Source organism: Jaculus jaculus, chromosome 8 (genome assembly GCF_020740685.1).
Source record: "Jaculus jaculus isolate mJacJac1 chromosome 8, mJacJac1.mat.Y.cur, whole genome shotgun sequence".
NCBI classification, from domain to species: domain Eukaryota; kingdom Metazoa; phylum Chordata; class Mammalia; order Rodentia; family Dipodidae; genus Jaculus; species Jaculus jaculus.
Genome location: NC_059109.1, coordinates 130,187,480 through 130,211,476, shown reverse-complemented (window position 1 = coordinate 130,211,476; position 23,997 = coordinate 130,187,480). Strand labels below are relative to the sequence as shown.

Genomic DNA, 23,997 nt, shown 5'->3' with positions numbered 1-23,997 from the left:
CAGCTCGCGAAAGAGCTCCCAGAACTGGAGCAAGGAAGGAAGGAGGGAAGGAGGGAGGGAGGAGCAGACAGAAGAAAAAGGACTCTTGGGGAAGAGGGACCAGGCGGAAGAGGAGGATGGTGGGGAGGAGGGACCAGGAGGAAGAGGAGGATGGTGGGGAGGAGGGACCAGGCGGAAGAGGAGGATGGTGGGGAGGAGGGAGCAGGAGGAAGAGGAGGATGGTGGGGAGGAGGGACCAGGCGAACGGGGGGGGGGATGGTGGGGAGGAGGGAGCAGGAGGAAGGGGGGATGGTGGGGAGGAGGGACCAGGCGGAAGGAGCAGACAGTCCCAGACTGGGCTGTCGGCGGGCAGGGAGTGCAGGAAATGGCGGCGTGCCATGCAGTGGAGTGGGTGGGCTCAGAGAAAGCAGGGAACAGCGAAGCGGGAGCTGGGGGGTGAGCAGGCCTGAAGCACCCCTCGAGAGCTTCACCTCTGCTCCTCTGAGCCATGCTGCAGCTATGCAGGGGAGGGGCAAGACCACTCGGTCTGCAGGTGGAAAGTGGACAGCGGAGTGAGGGCCCCCGAGGGCGTAACGCCACCGTACAGGGGAGCCGCTGGTCGCTGGGCCAGGACGGGCGCTGTGGACAGACAGGGCAGAGGTTCAATGCCAGCAGTATTTTATGTGACACATTGACAAGGTTTCCATAGAAGGTGGAAGGTGTGAGGTGCAAGAAAGAGACACCGGCTGGTAAGATGGCTTAGCAGTTAAGACACTTGCCTGCAAAGCCAAAAGACGCAAGTTCAATTCCCCAGTACCCATGTAAAGCCAGATGTAAGAGGTGGCACATGTATCTAGAGTTCATTTGCAGTGGCTGGAAGTCCTGGTATGCCCATTCTCTCTATATGCCTCTTCCTCTCTCTCTCTCTCTCTCTCATAAATAAATAAATATTTTTTTAAATAAAAAGAGAGAGAGAGAGAGAGAGAGAGATGAGGCATATGTTCTTGACCCAAGAAGCTGGAAGGATTGACCGGGGTGCCCAGCCTTCCAACATTATGTCATCTACACATGTGGCCAGCTTCGTTCACAGCTGTCCTGGGCTGCAGTTTGGACGTGTTTGTGGTCCCATGCATGCTAAGGAGGGACTTCCACAGGCAGCAAGTGGGCGAGAGGAACTCCATTTCGTACGAGATGCGGTTAAGACACTCATGAGACAGCCCCACCGTGACAAACCCAAGGGCGGCAGCTGCTGAGGTGTCTGGGGGTGAAGGCCAGGGCTGCAAGGAGAAATGGCTTTGTTTTTAATTTACTTTTTTTGGGGGGGAGCGGTTTTCGAGATAAGGTCTCACTCTAGCCCAGGCTGACCTAGAATTCAGTATAGAGTCTCAGGGTGGCCTTGAACTCACGGCAGTCCTCCTACCTCTGCCTCCCGAGTGCTGCGATTAAAGAAGGGCATGCGCCAGCACGCCAGGCTTTATTTACTTTTTAAAAATATTTTATTTTTCATTTGTCTATGAGAGAGAGAGAGAATGGGTGTGCCAAACAACGCCACCGTGTGCGTCTGACTTGCGTGGGTTCTGGGGAACGGAACCTGGGTCCTTAGGCTTGGCTGAACCGCTAAGCCATTGCAGCCCAGGAGAGATGGCTGTCCATAACCAGATCCTGGCAGCAAACAGAGCTAGGCAGAGGACCCGAGGGCCAGGCAACATGGAGAGGCAGGAGGCCTAGCATCTAGGCCAGGCTGTGACCCCCGACCTGTCCCCCTGCCCCAGGGCCAGTGTTCCCAGATGTGCCACAGCGTCTTCATCGTGGAGTCGGTGTGCGTGGGCTGGTTCTCCCTGGAGTTCCTCCTGCGCTTGATCCAGGCGCCCAGCAAGCTCGCCTTCCTGAGGAGTCCTCTGACGCTCATCGACCTGGTGGCCATCCTGCCCTACTACGTCACGCTGTTGGTGGACGGCGCTGCGTCGAGTCGCCGCAAGCCCGGCACGGGCAACAGCTACCTGGACAAGGTGGGCCTGGTGCTGCGCGTGCTGCGGGCCCTGCGCATCCTGTACGTGATGCGGCTGGCGCGCCACTCGCTGGGGCTGCAGACTCTGGGGCTCACGGCCCGCCGCTGCACCCGCGAGTTCGGGCTCCTGCTGCTCTTCCTGTGCGTGGCCATCGCCCTCTTTGCCCCGCTCCTCTACGTCATCGAGAACGAGATGGCCGACAGCCCCGAGTTCACCAGCATCCCTGCCTGCTACTGGTGGGCCGTCATTACCATGACGACCGTGGGCTACGGAGACATGGTGCCCAGGAGCACGCCGGGCCAGGTGGTGGCGTTGAGCAGCATCCTCAGCGGGATCCTGCTCATGGCCTTCCCGGTCACGTCCATCTTCCACACCTTCTCCCGCTCCTACCTGGAGCTGAAGCAGGAGCAGGAGAGGGTGATGATCCGCAGGGCTCAGTTCCTCATCAAAAGCAAGTCGCAGCTCAGCGGCATGTCCCAGGACAGCGACCTCCTGTTCGGAAGTGCTTCGTCGGACACCAGGGACAACAACTGAGCTGGGTGGACGCGCCCCTGCCCTGCCTGCCACCTGCGGCTTGACGCTTCTCGCCATGCACCAACCAAAGCCTGGAAGCGGACGGACTGCTTCCACACCGGCCCGCCTAGGACTGAGGAGTGAGCCATGCCCAAGGAAGGACACACATGCCACATGGCCCACGGTCCCTGCCCTCCTTCCCTCCAAGCCCAGCAGCGAAAGGAGCCAGTGTGGGGCAGGCCCTGGTCCTGTGTCTGCCATCTGCCACCCTCCCTCCCTCGGAACCTCACCGGTTCCCCCCACGGTGTAAATAAATGACATGCCCAGCGCAGCCTTGTGTACACGCCTGCTCTGCCCGGATGGAGAAAAACAGGAGCGACGCCGTAGCCAGGCCTGAGTGTGTCCCCGGAAAGAGGAAGAAACCGCTGTCTTCAAAGACGGTGCCCTCTCCCAGCGAAGCCAACACAGGGGTACGGGAAGTGAGTGAGTGACGGGGCTGCCAGCTGGGGTCGCTTGGCTAGCCGGTGAGGTCCTAGCCAGTTGGGAGGGGAAAGAGGAGAACAGATCTTTAGGAAAACTGCCATCAGCGCTGGGTTCTTGCACTTTTCATGCCTGCTCCTGCGGCTCAGACTCTTCCTTTCCCTTCCTCTCCCGGTCTCTCTTCTCCACATACTCCTGGAAGGCTGCCCCTCAAACTACCCACCAGTCGTGGGTGGGGTGGAGGGACCCCAAAGAAACATTCTCGGCTTACTTCAAAGGTGAAATCTCTTCATTTTATCTTTAAAAAAAAACTAAGTTTTTATTCTATTCCACATTTTAACATTACAAAGGCACTTTTAACCATTTTCCCAGATCTCAGTTGGAAAACCCCAGAGGAAACTGGCTTCTTGGTCGCTGGGCAACCTGCAAAGGATACTGGGGTGGGGGGGCTCCGTGTGCCCCAAAAAGGGGGCACCTGCTGGACCCAGGACCATGCTCCAGCTTCAGAAAGTACAGGTAGTGGACTGAGAGGACCCCAGGCCAGTCCAGAACATTCTGCCTTGGCTCAGTGTCAGAGCTCTGCGTGTCTGGCATGGGGAGGGGACTTCACACCCTTGTCACACCCACAGCACAGATGACAGAAGGTTGCTCGTATCCCACACCTGACTTACCTGGGCCGCTCTCCTCAGCCAAGCAGGAGAAACAGCCTGCTTCTGACTACCTGCTGGCTAGCTTCCAAACCCATCACATGGGCAGTAAAATCCAGGGGCCTCTCCAGCCCACCTCCATAGGTTCTGTCATTCTGCCAGCCCCTTCCTCCTCCCTCAGGCTTTCCCAGCCCCTCCCACCCCGTCTCCGCAGGTTTCTGCCCTCCCTGAAGAACCTCGCCTGGCTTATCTCGTCCCTTTTACTCCCTCCCCCGCCCCCAGCCTACCCCTCCCAAGAGCCCACACCAGCCGCTTCACCACACTTTCCTTACCCCGTTTGATCTTCATCATTTGGAAACACCTCTGCCTCATTTCTGAGCTACTGAGCTCTGGTCTGTCTTCTGCAGGGCCAGGTCAGGGGACACTGGCAGGGACTCTAGGTCCTTCATGCAGGGCCAGAATCTCACAAGTGCTCAGAAACACTGGAACAGGGCTGGAGTGCTGGCTTGACAGTTAAGGCGCTTGCCTGCAAACCCTAAGGACCCATGTTCCACTTTCCAGATCCCACATCAGCCAGATGCTCAAACGTGAGGCAAGTGCAGGGTTGCACATGCCCACTAGGTGGCGCAAGTGTCTGGCATTCTATTTCAGTGGCTGAGGCCCTCTCCCTCTAAAAAATAAAATTAAATGCATTTCTTAAAAAACACTGGAATAAAAAAGAATGACTGGTAACCATGAAAGAGGGACTGAGAAGGAAACGTGCCTATTACTTTGGATCTGAAATGCCCTCAACTATCTAGAGCCATAACACCTCGGACATACCAGATTGCATCCAAAATGACCCCCAAAGGCTCACATGTCAAAGTCTCAGTCCTCCACGCAGTAGGGTGCAGAGGGAGGTGACTGGATTGAGAAGGCCTTTGCCATCTGTGGATCAACCCACCGATGAACACGTACCTTCATGAGTCATTGGGAGGGGGTGCCTGGTTGGAGGAAGAGGACCATGTGACCATGCCCTGACAGAGGTATCCCATGCCCTGCCCCTTCCTCTCAATTTCTGCTTCTCAGTGGCCTTGAGGTAAGCAGCTCTGTCCCCACATGTTCCCACCAGGATGTTCTGCCTTCCTGTGAGCCCAGAAACAATGAACCAAGCAGCCATGAACTGAGACCTTTGCTCCAAAATAAAACTTTCCTCCTTCAAGTTGACTTTCTCAGGTATTTTGTCGCAACAGTCCATCATAGCATTTGTCTGTAACATTGGAGGCTGGGCTCCCTCGCCCCGAGCACCCCCACTTCCTTCCCCTCTTCCTCTTCTTCTTCATCCTCCGCCTCTCCCCCTCTCCCTCTCCTGGGGTGGCACAGCACACCACACCCACAATGAGCCAGAGTGGAAATATCATCCAAGTCCTGATGATAAGGGAAACTGAGGCTCACAGAACCAGCACCAGAGATATAGTGGAGAATCAGAAACTTTATTCATGTCAACATGGACTCAGGGGAATGTCTTCCAAAGCCTGAGTGCTGAGCTCTAATAGCTCAGAGGTTTTATAGACAATATGGCAGGCAGTCTGACATCATCTTGAATTCTTTACACTATTGATGGGTTACAAATTTCTGTAATCTCAGGGTGGCCTCACACTCATGTTGATCCTCCTACCTCTGCCTCCCGAGTGCTGGGAGGCGCTACCACACCTTTTTCTAAGTTTCTAAGGTTACATGGTTTTGGGACACAAACAGAAAATTCCTTAGCAATAAGTCAATGATAAGAAAGTACAAATAAGCTGGGTATGGTGGCACATGCCTTTAATCCCAGCACTTGGGAGGCAGAGGTAGGAAGATTGCCATGAGTTCAAGGCCACCCTGAGAATACACAGTGAATTCCAGGTCAGCCTGGGCTAAAGTGAGACCTTACCTCGAAAAAAAAAACACAAAAATAAAAAAAAGAAAGAAAGAAAGTACAAATGTCCGGCAGGAGGGATTGCTTAGTGGTTAAGGTGTTTGCCTGCAAAACCAAAGGACCCAGGTTGATTCCCCAGGACCCATGTTAGCCAGATGCACAAGGGGGCACACGTGTCTGGAGTTCGTTTGCAGTGGCTGGAGGCCCTGATACGCCCATTTTCTCTCTCTCTCTCTCTCTCTCCCTTCCGCCCTCCCTCTCTCTCTCTCTCTTTCTCTGTCACTCTCACATAAATGGTTCCATTCCCCAGAACCCACTTTAGGCAGATGCACAAGGGGGCCCAAGCGTCTGGAGTTCGTTTGCAGTGGCTGGAGGCCCTGGCGCACCCATTCTCTTTATAGGCAAGCACCTTAACCACTGAAGCATCTTTCCAGCCACAATTTTTTTTAAAAAAATATTCGTTCAGAGAAGGTCTCCGAAGGTGATATTTAAGGGGAGACCTGGAGAGGGTAAGGACAGCAACCCGAAGAGAAGGCCTGGCATCCATTCCCTACCCCTCTCTCTTTCTTTCAAATAAATAATTTAAAAAAAAAAAAAAAAAGGAAGGCCAGGGCAAGGCCTGAAAGACTGGAAACTTCTGCCAGTGAAGAGAACAGAGGGTAGATGAGCGCCCCCTGCTGGCACTTTTCGGTATGCCTTTCCAGGCCTGGACCAAGCAAACGGACGAAGCCCCAGCAAGTGGCTCAACTCCAAGCCTGCAGCCCCAGGTGATCCGCAGAGAAGACGAACCACACCCGGAAGGAAAAGGAAAAGGGCGCACATGCAGAATAGCGGGAGGCAGGCGCTCTGGCCTTGCATCTTCCTCCCGTGGAGGACCTAGCATCCTCCTCACGCCACCTGCTGCCCACCGCTGGCCGTCTTCCCTCAGCCCTCTCCTGGCAGCCTTCTCAGCTCACATGATCCTCACCTGGCCCTCAAGTCCACCCCGATCCTCCTCTTCTTCCAGCCTCTCCTGGCAATCCTCTGCCCTCCAGCACAGGGCCCCTATTAGAACCGGCTCACCCCTGCCTTGATTGCTACCTGCCCGGCACTCTTAACCCCTCCCACCCCCCACACACACACCTGAGACACGCTCCCTCCAGCCTGCTCTCCTGGCCACCCGTCATTTCTCCAGCCGCCCCAACCTCTTCGTTTTTTAATTTCCTTTTTAAAATTTATTTGAAAGCAGGAAGGGAGGGAGGGAGAGAGAATGGGTTAGCCAGAGCCTCCAGCCGCTGCAAAGGAACTGCAAGTACATGAGCCACTTTGTGCATCTGGCTTATGTGGATCCCGGGGCATCAAACCCTGGTCCTTAGGCTTTGCAGGGAAGCGCCTTAACCGCTGAGCCATCCCTCCAGCCTGCAGCCTGTTCCTTATTCAATGAGTAGACCAAGTGCAGTCCTAACTCAGGGTCTTCCACTGGTGCTCTCCTGCCCAGAAGACTCCTCCTTCATCACTGGCTCTTGCTGCTCATTCACATCTCTGCTCAGATGTCACTGAAGTCAGGAGGCTTTAGCAGCCTGGGCCCCACAAGCTTTGTGTAAAACACCATGTTCCTGACATGATCCCAGAATACTGCATATGTATGTATGTATGTATGTGTGTGTGTGTGTGTGTGTGTGTGTGTGTGTGTGTGTATATATATATATATATATATATATATATATATATATATATATATATTCTCAAGCTTTGACATCTAGGGTCTTGCTTACTCTGAAAGTCCTGCCCCTTCCAAGTGGCCAGTCCCTAGAGACAGCAAATGCGTCACCTGGAACCCATCTGGTACATACAAACCCACCTCTAGAGCCCACACCCAGCCAGCTCCTGAGTGGGACCCTCACTCCAGGCCACTGGCGTCACTCGGGCCAGGCAGTAGGCAGCTCCGGATGATCCCTCTGCCCCAGAGCCCGCCCACTGAGACAACTGAAGCTGGCCCATCCTACACCCACTCACCCTGCCTCATCTGACCCTCCCAGAAGCTGCTGATGGAGGTCTCCTTAGTGACCCCTCCCCTACCTCCTAAGCCCCTGGCATCTCCCCATGCCCCCTCCCATGGGAACATAAGCCACCCTCCTCCTGGAAGCCTTCTCCTCTGCAGTCATGCTGGCCCAACCATGCTTAAATAAAAAGTAAACCTCGTTTGTTTGCTTTCTCTGCAGAACTGGAGCTTGGACTGAAGGGCTTAGGCATGCTTGGCCACCGCAGTCCCACGCGTCTTTTGACTTTTGGTTTTGGGGTGCGTGTGTGTGTGTGTGTGTGTCTTGTTCACAGGTAAGTGCACAGGGGCACGTCTCACAGGTCGGAGGACGGGTAATCTCGGGTGTCCCCTCACCTCCCACGTTCTGTCTGTTATTCACTGCTGTTCACTGACACTGGAAGTGTGACAGGCAGACAGCTCCATCCAAGTCACCTTCAGATTTTGCTTGGAAACAGCCTCCATCCTGTGAGGCTCATCCTCCCTCAGCAACCTTTTATTTCACACGAAATGGATGAACAGATACTGTGGGGCTGGCATTCCTCACCCCCAACACTAAAGCAGAGAGAGCCCAAAGGACCTTTTATTTTCCTTCCAGCAAAGAACACGCTGTCTGCCCAAATGACCTGTAAACAACCAGGCTTGTTGAAATAGATTGAAATCTACTAACTTGCTTGCTTTAAAAAGAAAAAAAAAAGATGCCAATAAAAAGTTTAAAAAAGGGCTGGGGTTATGGCTTAGTGGTTAAGGTATTTGCCTGTGAAGCCAAAGGACCCAGGTTCGATTCCCCAGGACCCACGTAAGCCAGATACACAAGGGGTGCATGCATCTGGAGTTCATTTACAGCTGCTGGATGCCCTGGCGTGCCCATTCTCTCTCTCTCTCTCTCTCTCTCTCTCTCCCTCCCTCTCTCCCTCCCTCCCTCTCTCTCTCTCTCTTTCTCTCTGTCAAATAAATAAAATAAAATAAAACAGAAAAAGAAAAAAGTTTTTAAAATAATAACAAGTTTTAAAACAGAAAAGAAAAAAGAGGGTGGGGAGAAAGGAAGAAGGAGAAAGAACAGGAAGGGGCAGGTAAGGGAAGAGGAGGAGGAAAAGAAGGAAAGAGAAGGGGAGGAAGAGGAGGGAGAAGGGAAAGGAAGAGCAAAGAAGAGAAGAGATAAAGGGCAGAGCAGGGAGCAGGATTAGATCCTGGCCCAGTGACGTGGTAGCTCTGGCTTGCCCACACCTTCCATTCTGTATGCGTGCGCCCAGAAAGAGGCACTTCGACCATCCTTAATGACAAGTATAGTTAATGGGTGGCCAGAGAGGCTGGGAAATGGACGGTTTATGTTTGTCCATAAAGGGGATGGGATAGGAAGTGCCTCACTTTAGGAGTCCAAGGTTCTTTGGTGATTGGCATAACGATTCCTTGGCCCTGACTGTCTGCCAAGGTACCTAGGATGGTCTAGAGGAGAGACATTGAAATGAAGCAGGGGAGCTGGACAGTTGGCTCAGCAGCTAAGGCCCTTGCCTGCAAAGCTTAATGGCCTGGTTTCAGTTCCCCAGTACTCACATAAAGCCAGAGGCACAAAATGGCACATGTGTCTGCAGTTTGTTTGCAGTGGCTGGAGGCCCTGGAACACTCTTTCTCTCTACCTCTGCTTGCAAATAAATAAATAAAAAATGAATAAAATGAGGGCTGGAGATATGGCTCAGTGGTTAAGGCACTTACATGCAAAAGCTAACATCTTGGGTCCATTTCCCCCAGTACTCACGTAAAGCCAGAAGCACAAAGTGGCGCATGCATCTGAAGTCCGTCTGCAGCAGCCAGAGACCCTAGCACACTCATTCTCTGTCTCTTTCTCTCTTCTCTCTGTCTCTTTCTCCCCCGCCCCTTGCAAATAAATAGGGCTAGAGAGACAGCTTAGTGGTTAAGACACTTGCCTGCAAAGCCTAAGAACTTGTGTTCGAATCTCCAGATCCCACGTACCCAAGTGCACAGTGACACAAACACACAATGTCACACATTACAGCCCCAATAACTTGGCTGTCCCAGACCTTCCATTCTATATGCATGGGCCCATAAATAAATAAATAATTTTTTTTTTTTTTTTTTTTTGGTTTTTCGAGGTAGGGTCTCACTCTAGCCCAGGCTGACCTGGAATTCACTATGGAGTCTCAGGGTGGCCTTGAACTCACAGCGATCCTCCTACCTCTGCCTCCCAAGTGCTGGGATTAAAGGCGTGCGCCACCACGCCCGGCTAATAAATAAATTTTTAAAGTGAAAAAGAGGGTTGGAGACATAGGTCAGTGGTAGAGGGTTTGCCCAGCATGTCCTGGGTTCAAGCCCCACACTGCAGTGCTGATATTCTGCTGAGAAAGCCCGGCTCACAGTTCTGTGTTCTCATAAGTGAACCCCAACACCGTCTCTTCACAGGTCATGGGACCCCAGAGTCCCGATATACTGGTAAGAGAACCCATGACAGTAACTGATGGTCACAGGGCAGACCAAGGCCTGGCCGAGAGACGGAACTCATGAGGACAATCCTCTTCATGTTCACAGCTCCCGGGATGAGGCGATGAGCAAACTCCAGCCTCAGCCTCCCGCCGCCTTGTCACCTGCTCCCTCCTACTTCCCACCCCCACCCCCAGGTTTCTCCTAGAAATACAGCCTTGCGCCCGCTGTGGTGGCATAGGCCTTTAATCCCAGCACTCGGGAGGTCAAAGTAGGAGGATCACTGTGAGCTCAAGGCCAGCCTGAGACTACATAGTGAATTCTACATCAGCCTCACCTCGAGCAAGACCCTACCTTGCAAAAAAAAAAAAAAAAAAAAAAAAAAAAAGGTTATTTTGGTCTAGAGAGATGGCTTAGCAGTTAAGGCGCTTGCCTATGAAGCCAAAGGACCCAGGTTTGATTCCCCAGGGCCCACGTAAAGCCAGATGCACAAGGTGGCACATGTGTCTGGAGCTCATTTGCAGCAGCTAGAGGCTCTGGCATGCCCATTCTCTCTCTACTATATATATATAGAGATAGATAGATAGATAGATAGATAGATAGATAGATAGATAGATAGATATAGATATCTATCTATATATATATATATATATATATATATATCTATATATCTTTCCCTCTCTCTTTCAAATAAAAATAAAATACAGCCTCAATAATGAAACCCACCTGACCCCTCTCCTGGACTTGCTTCCAGGAATCAGCCTGAGACCATAGGACCTGGTGGTGGATGGCTACCATGGTAGTTTGAATGCAGAACGTTCCCTATGCCTCAAGGGTTTATGGTTAAGCTTCCTTCTTAGTCACCAGTGGGAGGAGCGGTTGGGAAGTAGAGCCTTGCTGGAGGAGGTGTGTCACTGGGGGCGGGCCTCGAAGTATTACAGCATCGCCTCGCTTGTCTCACTTACCTCCCTCTGTGGACCTCCTCCCTGGCTCTGTAGAGGTGGGATGCCTGGCTGGCCGCTCCTGCCATGCTTTGCCCACCATCATGAAACTTCTCAGAACTGTAAGCCAGAGGGGCTGGAGAGATGGATAAGTGGTTAAGCGCTTGCCTCTAAAGCCTAAGGACCCTGGTTTGAGGCTTGATTCCCTAGTACCCACGTAAGCCAGATGCACAAGGTGGCACATGTATCTGGAGTTCGTTTGCAGTGGCTAGAGGCCATGGTGCACCCATTGTCTCTGTCTGTCACTCTCAAATAAATAAATAAACAATTTTTTTAAAAAAAAAAAAAGAAGCTTTTTGGGCTGGAGAGATGGCTTAGTAGTTAGGGTGCTTTCCTGCAAAGCCAAGGGACCCAGGTTCAACTCCCCAGGACCCATATAAGCCACATGCACAAGGAGGCACACATATCTGGCATTTGTTTGCAGTTCATTGGAGCACCCATTCTCTCTCTCTCTCTTTCTCTCTCTCAAATATATAAATAAAATGAATATTTTTTAAAAGGGAAGCTTTAAAAAAAAACTGTAAGCCAGAAATAAATCCTTTTCTTCCAAAATCTGCTTCTGGTCGGGTGTTTTGTCACACTGCAGTCACACTGTAACTGGGAATGCCGAAGCTGGTAGATACAGGGTGCAGAGCCTGTGTCACCCATCCAGGAAGGAATGGCCCCTGAAGCATTGCGATGTGTTCAAGCCAGAGAAGGAGACCCACCACCCATCTTCTCAGACCCGGAGGGTTTCTGGAATGCCCCATCTAGCTGCCACTTTCCATGCCAAAATCAGAAACCGGCTGAAGAAAAAGGGCGAGTGCGTCTCCCGCTGTGGCCAGAGCATGCAGTTGGAGGCCAGGAGGCTGAGGCAGTAATGGCCTCTAGGTATACATCTTTAGGGGGGTTTTCCTACTTTTTTGTTGTTGTTGTTTAAAGTATTTATTGATTTATGTGCAGGGTGGAGAGAAGGAGAGTAGATATGGGCATGCCAAGGTCTCCTGCCACTGCAAATAAACTCCAGATGCATGGCTGGAGACATGGCTTAGCAGTTAAGACATTTGCCTGCAAAGCCAAAGGATCCCAGTTGGATTCTCCAGTACCCACGTAAGCCAGATGCACGAGGGGGTACATGAATCTGGAGTTTGTTTGCAGTGGCTGGAGGCCCTGGCGTGCCCATTCTCTCTCTCTCTCTCTCTCTCTCTCTCTCTCTCTCTCTCTCTCTCTCTCTCTCTCTTTCTCTGCCTTGTTCTCTCTAATAAATAAAAAATAAAAAATATTTTTTAAAAATTCTAGAATCTTAAAAAAAAAAAAACTCGAGATGCATGTGCCACTCTGTGCATTTGGCTTTACACGGGTGCTGGGGAATTGAACTTGGGCTGGCAGGCTTTGCAAGCAAGGGCTTTTAACCACTGAGCCATCTCTCCAGATCTTGTTTAGTTATTTTAAATTCCTTTTTTAATTTTTTTTAATTCTTATTTATCTGTGAGCAGAGAGAGTATGGGCACACCAGGGTCTCTTTCCACTGCAGACAAACTCCAGATGCATGGGCTACTTTGTGCATCTGGATTAACATGGGTACTGAGGAATCAAACCCAAGCCAACAGGCTTTGCAAACAAGTGTCATTAACAACTGAGCCATCTCCCCATCCCACCCTGGTTTTTTGGGGGGAAAGTGGGGGTAGAGATTTTTTAAATTTATTATTTATTTGAGAGGAAGAAGCAGAAAGAGAGAGAGAATAGGCACAGCAAGGCCTCCAGCCACATGTGCCCCCTTGTGCATCTGGCTTATGTAGGTACTAGGGATTAGAACCTAGGTCCTTTGGCTTTGCAGGCAAGTGCCTTAACTGCTAAACTATTTCTCCAGCCCATGTTTTGCTCTGTTTTGTTTTTTAAACACTTTATTTATGCCAGGCATGGTGGCATACACCTTTAATCCCAGCACTTCGAAGGCAGAAGTAGGAGAATCACTGTGAATTCAAGGCAAGCCTGAAACCACATAGAGAATTCCAGGTCAGTCTGGGCTAAAGCAAGAGGCGACTTCAAAAAAAACAAAGAAGAAAAAAATATTTTTTACTTAGGTATTTGTAAGCAGAAAGAGAAGGGAGAGAAGGAGCGAAAGATTGGGCATGCCGGGGCCTCTTGCCATTGCAAACGTACTCCAGATGCATGCACCACTTTCTGAATTTGGCTTTATATGGACACTGGGGAATTGAACCCATGCCATCAGGCTTTGCAAGTAAGTGCCTTTAAGCATTGAGTCATCTCTTCAGCCCCTAGTTTGTTTTTTTTTTGTTGTTGTTTGTTTGGTTTTGACTTTTGAGACAGGATCTGACATCACCCAGGCTGGCCTTAAACTCACTATGTACCTGAGGCTGGCCTTGAACCCCTGATCCTCCTGCCGCCACCTCCCAAGTGCTGGGCTTTTGGGGGGGGCGCCACCCTACCCAGCTGCGTTTTCAGTTCTGACAGCCACCCCTTTGGGGTGACATGAAACGGAAATGAAATGAAGGGTGTGACTCCTCAGGAAGGAGCCTGTCCCTGGTGAGTGCTGTCCCCAAGGATCAGTGGCAAGCAGGAAGGGTCCGGTCCCCCACCAGCACTCGGGAGCCGCCCCGCCCTTCTCCAGAGGCTTCCAAGGCTTTCACACAAGCTTCCTTCCTTGCCCAGCACCCCAGCTGCTAATTGCCAGCGTGTGTTCACACTTACACTCAACAGCCTTGGCAGGCATGCTCTGGGAGCTTTTCATTAGCTGGGAGGGAGGGAAGGAGGGAGGGAGGGAGGGAGGGCTCGCAGGAAGCAGCCTGGCTTGCAGCTTCTCCACTCCAGGCTGCGGCCTGCCAGCCAGTGTGGAGGCAGCAGAGTCCTGGCCTGTGCCCACCCTCCGTCCACCAGGAGATGCTCCGCCCTGACTCCTGGAGAAGGGGGATGCCTGCCTTGCTTTCTGCTTCAAGACTATCCTGCCACTCATGAGCTGGGGGGTGGGGGGGGCTTGAGATCGTTATTTAGCCTCTCAAAATATTCTTTTCTCTCTGGGCTGGAGAGATGGCTTAGCAGTTTAGGAATTTGCCAGCAAAGCCAAAGGACCCAGAATGAATCCCCAGGACCCACATAAGCCAGATGCACAAGGGGGCACATGTGGCCGGAGCTCGTTTATATTTTCTAGAGGCCCTGGTGCGCCTATTCTCTCTCTGTCCCTCCTTCCCTCCCTCCCTCATTTTCTCTGACTCTCTCAAATAAATATTATCCAGAAAAAGGTGGCACGGAAAGAGTTTCATTTGGCTTACAGATTTTTATTTATTTAATTTATTTATTTGAGAGAGAGAGAGAGAAAAAAAAAAATATATATATATATATATATATATATATATATATATATATATATATATATTAGAGCTGTAAATGAACTCCCGATTCATGTACCACCCTGTGCCACCCTGTGCATCTGGCTTTACATGGATACTGGAAAACTGAGCCCCAGCCAGTAGGCTTTGCAAGCAGGCTCCTTGAACCACTGAGCCATCTCCCCAACCCCTTGGCTTACAGTTCTGAGTGGACGTTTCATGGCTGGGAAGGCATGGTGGCAGGAACAGGAAGCCAGCTCCTCACATTGGCAGATAGGAAGCAGAGAGTGAACAGGAAATGGTGCTGGCTTATAAAACCTCAAGACCAGGCCGGTGTGTGGCGACACACGCCTTTAACCCCAGTGCTCAGGGGGTGTGATAGGAGGGTCGCCATGAGTTCGAAGCCACCCTTAGGACTACATAGTAAATTCCAGATCAGCCTGGGTGGGCTAGAGCAAGACCTTGCCTTGAAAAAAAATTAATAATAATAATAATACTAACTCAAGACCAGCCCCCACTTCCTCCAGCAAGGCTCCACTTCCCAAAAGTTTCACAACCTTCCCAAACACCAGCAGCAGCTGGGGGCCTGCTGTGTGCGGCCTGCTGCGTCTGCCTGGTGGGGACATTTCACGTTCAAACCACAGCACCCCCTGATGGAAAGGGCCCCCCACTGTCTCAAATGTCTGTCCTTATTCGTGTCCCCCAGCAGGTGGAGACTTCCTGGAGGAGGTGTGCCATTGGGGGCAGGTCTTGGGACTTCATAGTCCAGCCCCCCTTGCCAGTGCACACTAGCTCGCTCTTGCTGCTGCCTCCCAGCTGATGTGACGGGATGTGACACTCAGTCGTCCGCTCTGCTGTACTTTCGCTGTCACAAAGAAGCGTCCCTTCAAAACAAACAGTAAGCTGAAATAACCCTTTTTCCTCTCATAAGCTGCTTCTGCTCAAGTGCTTTGTCCCAGCAGTGAGAAACTAACTGCTACACTTCATCTCGCCACAGTCTTTATGGGGGTCCAAGCCCCTCCCCCCCCACAGCACCCTCCCCCCCCAGGGGCTCTTGGAAATGCAGATTTGACAACCACCCAGACATGCTGCTCCCATCCCACGCTGTCAAGCTCACTGCCAAAGGGAGAAAGGAGGGCTTAAGATCTGATTGCCACCCCACCATCTCCCAAGGGCTTCTCTAAAAATATGCTAAAATTTTTAAAAAAGCTAAAATATGGAAGTTGTCAATAAAAAATTAAAATTAAAAAAAAAAAGTCACAGAGATGTGTGACCTTGACAGGCTACTCCCAATTGATAAACTTCCCTTAACTCAGAAAACCTTGAGGGAACAGAAACCGTCTAGTGAGTTATGCTCCCTAGACAATTTGGCTAAAAAAGCTTATTCTGAGCAAGGACACAAATAACCACAGTTCCTTATCTACTTCCCTTGGACCTGAAGCTGGTACAGTCTGTTTTTCTTAGAATCCTCCTTATAAGTTTGCACCCCAGCCTGGCCCAGTGCTTCATCCTTCATCCTGCGGGAAGACTGCTGCTCCTCATTGTTTCTCTCAATAAACAGTCTATACATACATACATATATACATATATATATACATATATATACATATATATATCTATATGTATATATATGTATGTATGTATGTGTATGTGTATATATATATGTATGTATGTGTATGTATATATATGTATGTATGTATGTATGTGTATATATACATATACATACATACACACATATGCTAAAATGAGGTAGGAGAGATGGTGCAGTTGTTAAGATACTTGCCTGCAAAGCCTAACAGCCTGAGTTCAATTCCCCAATGCCCCTGTGAAACTTGATACACAAAGTAGCTCATGCATCTGGAGGCCATTTATAGCAACTGGAGCCCCTGGCTCACCCTTTCTCTCTATGGCCAGACGTGGTGGTACATACCTTTAATCCCAGCACTTGGGAGGCAGAGGATGTGAGTTTGAGGCCACTCTCAGACTACATAGTAAATTCCAAGTCATCCTGGGCTAGAGTGAGACCCTACCTCAAAAAAAATTTCTGGGCTGGAGAGATGGCTTAGCAGTTAAGCGCTTGCTGTGAAGCCTAAGGACCCCAGTTCAAGGCTTGATTCCCCAGGACCCACGTTAGCCAGATGCACAAGGTGGCACATGCTTCTGGGGTTTGTTTGCAGTGGCTGGAGGCCCTGGTGCACCCATTCTCTCTCTCTCTCCCTGCGCCTTTTTCTCTCCCAAGAAAACAAATAAAAATAATGAAAGAGTCGGGCGTGGTGGCACACATCTTTAATCCTAGCACCTGAGAGGTAAAGGTAGGAGGATTGCCATAAGTTCAAGGCCACTCTTAGACTACAGAGAATTCCAGGTCATCCTGGGCTAGAGCGAGACCCTACCTCAAAAAAAAAATAAAATAAAATATTTTTAATAATGGAAAAATTATTTTTAAAAAATATAGGGCTGGAGAGATGCCTCAGTGTTAAGCACTCAGGTTAAGTGACCCACGTTAGCCAGATGCACAAGGGGGCACATGCATCTGGAGTTCATTTGCAGTGACTGGATGCCCTGGCACGTCCATTCCCCCCAACCTTTCTCTCTCTCAAATAAATAAATAAAATATACTTTTGTTTATTTTATTTATTTATTTATTTATTTGAGAGCAACAAAGAGAAAGTGGCAGAGAGAGAGAGAATGGGCATGCCAGGGCTTCTAGCCACTGCAAACGAACTCCAGATGCATGCACCACCTTGTGCATCTGGCTTAAGTGGGTCCCTGGAAATAGAGCCTTGAACTGGGGTCCTTAAGCTTCACAGGCAAGCGCTTAACCACTAAGCCATCTGTCCAACCCCCAAAATATATATAATTTTTAGAAATCTATGCTTCTGGCTGTGGTGACTCTAGAGGTTGAGGCAGGAAGATTTCTGAAAGTTCAAGGCCAGCCTGAGCTACATAGCAACTTCCAGGCCAGCCCAAGATACAAGGCACTCTCCCCAAAACAACAACATTTAGATGTCTGGCTTCTCAGCAGCAGTGGTCACCGTGCAGCTGAACATTGCTGTCCCTTTAATCACTGTCTCCATCACTGCCGGCTGTGGAAAAAATACTCCCATCTACTTATAATATTTACCCAAAATAAGGATATGAAAGTATCCTGAGAGCATGTTTCTTAGCTCTGCACCTTTGCCTGTCTCCCTCATCCAGCCCCGTGCGCCCTGGTGCATGCAGCTAGCTGTAGGAAGCCAGCAAAGTTTGCGTGAGGTCTCAGGCTTCCCTGGTCCATAACCCGAGCCTCATGCCTGTTAATCCACTGCCCCCTTCCGGCCACCATGATAAGGGGCCCACACATGCTAATGAATACTCCAGGAGCCACAGACCTGAACTGCATTCTGGGTGGAGAGGCAAGTCTGTTTCTTGTCCTTTACCTCCGCCTGCTGGTAGTTTCTGGAATTACAATCTGAGGTCAAGGGAAAGGGGTTCCCTGTTGACCCTGCAAATTACCCACATCCAGACATTTCCTTAATAGAAGTAGGGGTGTTGATCTACCTGCAGATGTGGAAGACGCTGGAATGGCCCGCAGGATTCCACATCGGCAGGGGGAACCGTTCGCCTCGGCCAGTTTCCTCCATATGGCTTCACGGTTCCAATTCCACTGAGAGGTCAGTCCCCAGCTAGGACCATGCGAGTGGGAAACTTCACAAGCTTCGCCCAGATCTGCACAACCTGGCCGTTTCTCGGTCTGGACGTCTTTTCCCAAACACCATCACCGCTGGAGGTGGTCCTTGGCTCGCTTCTAAGAGGCGGCCACTCCTATGCCCTGCCCTCCTCAGTGCTGGTCCTCGGTGCTTATGTTTTCTGCCCGTTTACCACCCAAAATCCAAGATGCAAGTTTTGGTGTAATTGGTCCTTCCCCACCGTGCTTCAGAGCAAACTTTGTGAGCACACATTGAACATGGGGCAGGGGGCGTGGAAGCCTCACTTCCCAGGGTTACCACCCCTGCCAGCTGTGCCCCTAAGATGAGAGCTGCACCCAGGCCAGCACCTGCAGCTCAGCTACCAGGAGCAGCGCCCCCATCTGCCGGGGGCTCTGCTGCTGCTGCTGCACCCCAGCAGCTGGGTCTGATGGCCCAGATGGCAGCCACGGCAGCCGTGTGGCCCTGGGCATAGCCTGGGTCACGCCTCACTGGGGGCTTCATTGGAGGTGCAAGTGCCGAGCACCCTAAGGTTAATATCACTTACCCGGAGCCTCAGGGAGCCAGGCCAACAGAGCAGCAGCCTTGCTTTTTTTTTTTTTTTTTTAAATCAGACAGTTCCTGGAGTGTGCCCAGAACCGGAGTGACATTACGCTCTTGTGAGGGTTTCAACGAGGTGCTGAAACAGTGCAGAGTAGCAAATGGATTAATCTAAGCAGTTATTCAGCCTGAAGAAATGGAAAATCTGCTCTGATGACCAAATTGCTTTAGCATAAAAATGTAATTATAATGAATGTGTAAAACTCTAGACTAAACTCTGTATTAACAGCTCCATTGCATGAGAGTGGCCGTGGAAAAGTGTCCTGATGGACACTCAGAAGGTCGCTGAGATGTGTAGGTTGGGCTGGGCAAGTGTTGCACAGCCTCCTGAACCAGCTGTGATGTTTGTGAGTTAATTAGAATAAGATGATTTTGTTCCCCCCCCCCCAAAAAAAAAGCTTTCCAGGCATGGTGGCTCATGCCTTTAATCCCAGCACTCAGGGGGAAAGAGGCACAAGGCTTACTGTGAGTTCAAGGACAGCCTGAGACTACAGAGTGAATTTCAGGTCAGCCTGGGCTAAAGTAAGACTCTACTAAGGAAGTGCTTGCTGTATAAGTATGAGGGCCTGAGTTCAGATCCCCAGCACATATGTAAATGCCAGACAGGCACGTTGGCCTGCCATAACCCCAGAGCTCAGGAGGCAGAGACAAGGGATTCCCCAAGGCACACTGGCTGGGCAAACCAATGAGCTCTGAGTTCGAGTGAAAGACTGTGTCTCAACGGATAAGGTGGGGAGCAGTGGAAGACACCCAACATCAACTTCGGGCCTCAACATGCACTGCCATACCCACACATGCTCATACACCCACACACATATGTACCCACACACGTGTATCCACACACACACACATGCACACCACGCACATACACAGACAAAAACTAAAATAAACAAACAAAAGTAGCCTCTTTCAAATGAAAATACAATTTTTTTTTCTTACAGTGGAATAGTAGGATCATACATGAAACAGTTTTCAAAAGGGGCTGGAGAGATGGCTCAGCAGTTAAGGCACTTGCCTGCAGAGTCTAATAACCTGAGTTTGATTCCCAAGTACCCAAGTAAAAGCCACATGCACAAAGTGTCGCATGCATCTGGAGTCTGTTTGCAGTGGCTAGAGGGCCTGGTGTACCCCTCTGTCTGTTTTTCTCTCTCTCCCCTCTCTCTTTCTCCCTCCTAGCAAATAAATAAAAAATTTCCCTGCTTACAAATAAGTAAATATTTTTTAAAAATTTAAATACAGAAAAAATATGACCAGACATGGTGGTGTACATCTAAAATCCCAGCACTCAAAAGGCAGAAATAAGAAAATAGTGAGTTCAAGTCCAACCTGGGACTACAGAGTGAGTTCCAGGTGAACCTGGGCTAAAGTGAGACCCTACCTCAAAAAAAAAAAAAAAAAAAAAAACTTATTTCTGGGCTGGAGAAATGGCTTAGCGGTTAAGGTACTTACTTGCTTGAGAAGCCTAAGTACCCAGGTTCGATTCCCCAGTACCCATATAAACCAGATGCACAGGGTGGTGCATGTGTCTGGAGTTCCTTTGCAGTGGCTGGAGGCTCTGGCAGTGCCCATTCTCCCCCCCACTCTGCCTCTTTCGTTCTCTAAACAAAATAAAGCTTTTTTAAAAAATTAAAAGAACTTAGAGCTAAAAATGAAAACTAATGTGCGTTTTCAACGCAAAAAAAAAAAATCAACTTAAACCACGTGACTTGATTGACCGTGCAGGTTTCGAAGCTATCCAGCGCTCCCTGCTGACGCTGCTTACGTTCATTTCGCAGCCGACCCTGACGCTGCCTCCAGCTCTGCAGACCCGGACTGAGCGAGCTTAGGGCTGTCCCCAGGGGCCCAGGGGTCCCATCCTGAGAATGAGGTCCCGCAGGGTGGATGTAGCTGACCAGTTGACCACTTGTCACTATTTGATAGTAACTGAGAGCTTAAAGCGAAAAAAACCGCCGGACCCAGCCATCGATCTGCCCACCCTGGGACCCCGTGTGGGCACAGTGGAGGCGGGTGAGGAAGGTGTGGTGGCACCGTGCAAGGCAGCTGGTCACACGGCATCTGCGGTGGGAAAGAATAGAGAGAGAGGGATGCTGGTGCTCAGCGCATTTTCTCCGTTCTTTTTTTTTTTTTAAATATTTTATTTATTATTTATTTATGACTTATTTATTTGCAAGGAGAGAAAGAAAGAAAATGGGTGCACCAGGCCCACTGCAGGTGAACTCCAGAGGCATGCACCACTTCGTGCCTCTGGCTTTTCGTGGGTGCTGGGGAATTGAACTCAGGTTGTTAGGCTCTGCAGGCAAGCACCTTAACCACTGAGCCATCTCTCCAGCCCCTTTTTAAAATATTTTTATTTATTTACTTGAGAAAGACAGAAAGAAAGAGGAAGAGAGAGAGTGGGAGTGTGTGTGTGTGTGTGTGTGTGTGTGTGTGTGTGTGTGAGAGAGAGAGAGAATGGGTGCACCAGGGCTTCCTGCCACTGCAAATAAACTCCAGGCTCCTACGTCCCTTTATAGGTACTGGGGAATGGAACCCAGGCCATCAGGCTTCGCAAGCAAGCACCTTTAACTGCTGAACTGTCTCTCCAGCTGGCTGTGGTGCTGTTCACAGTTAGGGTACTTCCTTCCCCACCTCAGTTGAACCTTTCTGGAAACACCCTTAAAATCACATCCCAGTGATTCTAAATCTCATTGAGGTGACCATGAAGATTAACCATCACGCCCCTGTATAACCCATTTCTCTCACAAATCGTGATCTCCAAGCCAGCAGGAAGAGGTGAGGGATGAGAGGTGACCCCCTCCTGCCTGGCTTATTCAGCATCTGCGGCCCCTGCAGCCCATGGGTATTAGCTGAGTGGACCCACCTCAAGCTCACTTCTTGCTCCAGGAAGCTCAGAGGAGCGCCGTGACTTGTTCAAGGCATCCCTGTCACGACGTCCCAAAGGTCATTCATTTGACTTCTGCTGCACCTGCATTGGACTCGGCATCTCAGATGAGATCACTTTTCCCTTTGGGCCTGGGATCACCTCAAGTACCTGACTTCTTCCAAGTCAGAATCTGGTGCCATTACATGGGGAGGTTTAGTCATCAGGCTGTCTGGTTTGCTGGCCCAGGGCCTTGCAGCTATCTCACAGCTGTGACTCACACTGACATTTTGGAGAATATGGGGAGCAACGGCCTCAATGGGACTTTTCACTCCTGGTAAAAAAAAAAAAATAAAGGGTTCCTCACCCTGAAGCCACCACACTGACCATTCAGAGCTCCGCACAAAGGGAAGCCTGTCACAGATGAGCATGCCCAGACCCACCACACAGATTTCCCAGTCAGCCCCCCAATGTTCCAGACCGTTACTCAGACCCTGAGACCGTTGCCCTAGCGATTGATCAGTCCTTCAGCTAACGCTCAAGAGAAACATATGTGAGATAGCAACAGAAACTCGGGTGAAAACACAGCAGGGAAGCCCAAGAGGCAGTGCCATTGTGTGTGTGTGTGTGTGTGTGTGTGTAGTGTGTGAGGAGTGGTACATGTATGTGTGTAGATATGCATACCTCATGTGCCACGTGTTCAGAGGCCAGAGGAGAATGTCTGGTGCCCTCCCCCGCTCACCTGTATATCTCCGGGAGTCAGAGTCTCTCCCCTGGTCAGCATGGTAGTTTGAATGTGAAATGTCCCCATAGCCTCACATGTTTGTGATCCCCAACTGGTGGAGCCGTTGGGAGGTGGAGACTTTCTGGAGGAGGCGTGTCACTGGAGAGGGGGCAGACCTTGGGATTTTAGGCCAAATTTGCCAACTGGTGCAATAGTGGCGTGCCTGTTATGGGGGAAACCAACTGCTCTCTTGACTGAACTAGAGGCCCACTCCATAGGAAGCAATACATGCCTGGTACTGAAAACCTAGTCAAGAGCCTATGGCTGGGGAGGTCCTGAGCCCTAGGGGAGTAACACCCACTGTTGCCTGGATAAATGTATATATTATGCCCACCAAACTGCCCTCTAAGCACTTTTTAAAATGTTTATACCCATATATTAATGCTACTCTCCCTTTGGGTTAGAGAAGCTTCTCTTTTCAGACAGTGGTGACCACTGGGATGACCACAGTGCTGGGAAGAAGTGACAGAGGAGTGCTCAGCATTGCATATCTCTATCACACCCTCCAAGGCTCAGAGTCCATTGCAGAAGAGGTGGTGGGAAGAATGTAAGAGCCAAAGGAAGGGTAGGACTCCTTACAACATGCTCCGCAGACACAAAATGGCCTGGATATCCATGACCTCACAGTGCCTGACACTACCTACACAAGACCATCGTAATAGGAGGAAAAGATGATGATGTCAAAATAAAAGAGACACTGATTGGAAGGAAGAGGGGATTAAGTGAAGGGTGATTTTAAGAGGGGCGAGGTTGAGGGAGGGGAAAGGGGTTGTCATCGTTTATTGCCTAGACTTATGACAGCTGTCAGTAAAAAGTGTTTAACAGGCTCAGTGGGACGAGGCAGAGGTGCGTGAAGGATTGCCGCCGTGGCCGTGCAGGGAGAGCCGCAGGTCCAGCTCAAGCTCCTGCTGGTGGGCGACAGCGGCACTTGACTGGCGAGTTTGAGAAGTATGTGGTGATGCTGGGCATCGAGGTGCACCTGCTAGTATTCCACACCAACAGAGGGCCCATCAAGTGCAATGTGTGGGGCACGGCTGGCCAGGAAAAGTTGGGGGGCACTGGGAGGTGGCTATTACATCCAAGCCCAGTGTGGTGGGTTTTTTTTTTTTTTTTCAAGGTAAGGTTTCACTAGAGTCCAGGCTGACCTGGAATTCACTATGTGATCTTAGGGTGGCCTCGAACTCATGGTGATCCTCTTACCTCTGTCTTCCAAGTGCTGGGATTAAAGGTGTGCGTCACCACGCCCGGCTTCAAATGTTTTATTTTGAGAGAGGGAGAAAGAGGCAGATAGAATGGGCGTGCCTGGGTCTTCAGCCACTGCAAATGAACTCCAGACACATGCATCACCTTGTGCATCTGGCTTATGTGGGTCCTGGGGAATCAAACCTGGGTCCTTTGCCCAAGTAGGCAAGCTCCTTAACCTCTGCCTCCCGAGTGCTCGGATTAAAGGCATGCGCCACCACGCCCGGCTTCCAGTGTGCCATTATTATGTGTGATGTTTGATGTGACATCAAGAGTCACCTACAAGAATGTGCCCAACTGACATAGAGATCTGATACAAATCTATGAAAACATGTCCATGGTGTCATGTGGCAATGAAGTAGCTATTAAGGACAGGAAAATGAAGGCAAAATCTATTGTCTTCCACTGAAAGAACAATCTTCAGTACTAGGACATTTCTGCCAAAGGCAACTACAGGTTTGAGAAGCACTTCTTCTGGCTTGCTAGAAAGCTCACTGGAGACCCCAGCCTGCACTGGTAA

General features: G+C 50.3%; 1 protein-coding gene and 1 pseudogene across 2 annotated transcripts in view; both read left to right on the top strand.

Annotated features, from left to right (window-relative positions):
* Kcng1 (potassium voltage-gated channel modifier subfamily G member 1) overlaps positions 1–4,829 on the top strand; it is a 24,819-nt gene extending 19,990 nt beyond the window's left edge. For both annotated transcript variants that reach the window (XM_045155712.1, XM_045155711.1), the window contains exon 4: positions 1,752–4,829. In XM_045155712.1, coding sequence (XP_045011647.1) covers positions 1,752–2,522 — 771 coding nt within the window. In that variant the 3' untranslated portion in view covers positions 2,523–4,829. The remainder of the gene's footprint in view (positions 1–1,751) is intronic.
* Positions 2,861–23,997, top strand: LOC123462904 (annotated as a pseudogene).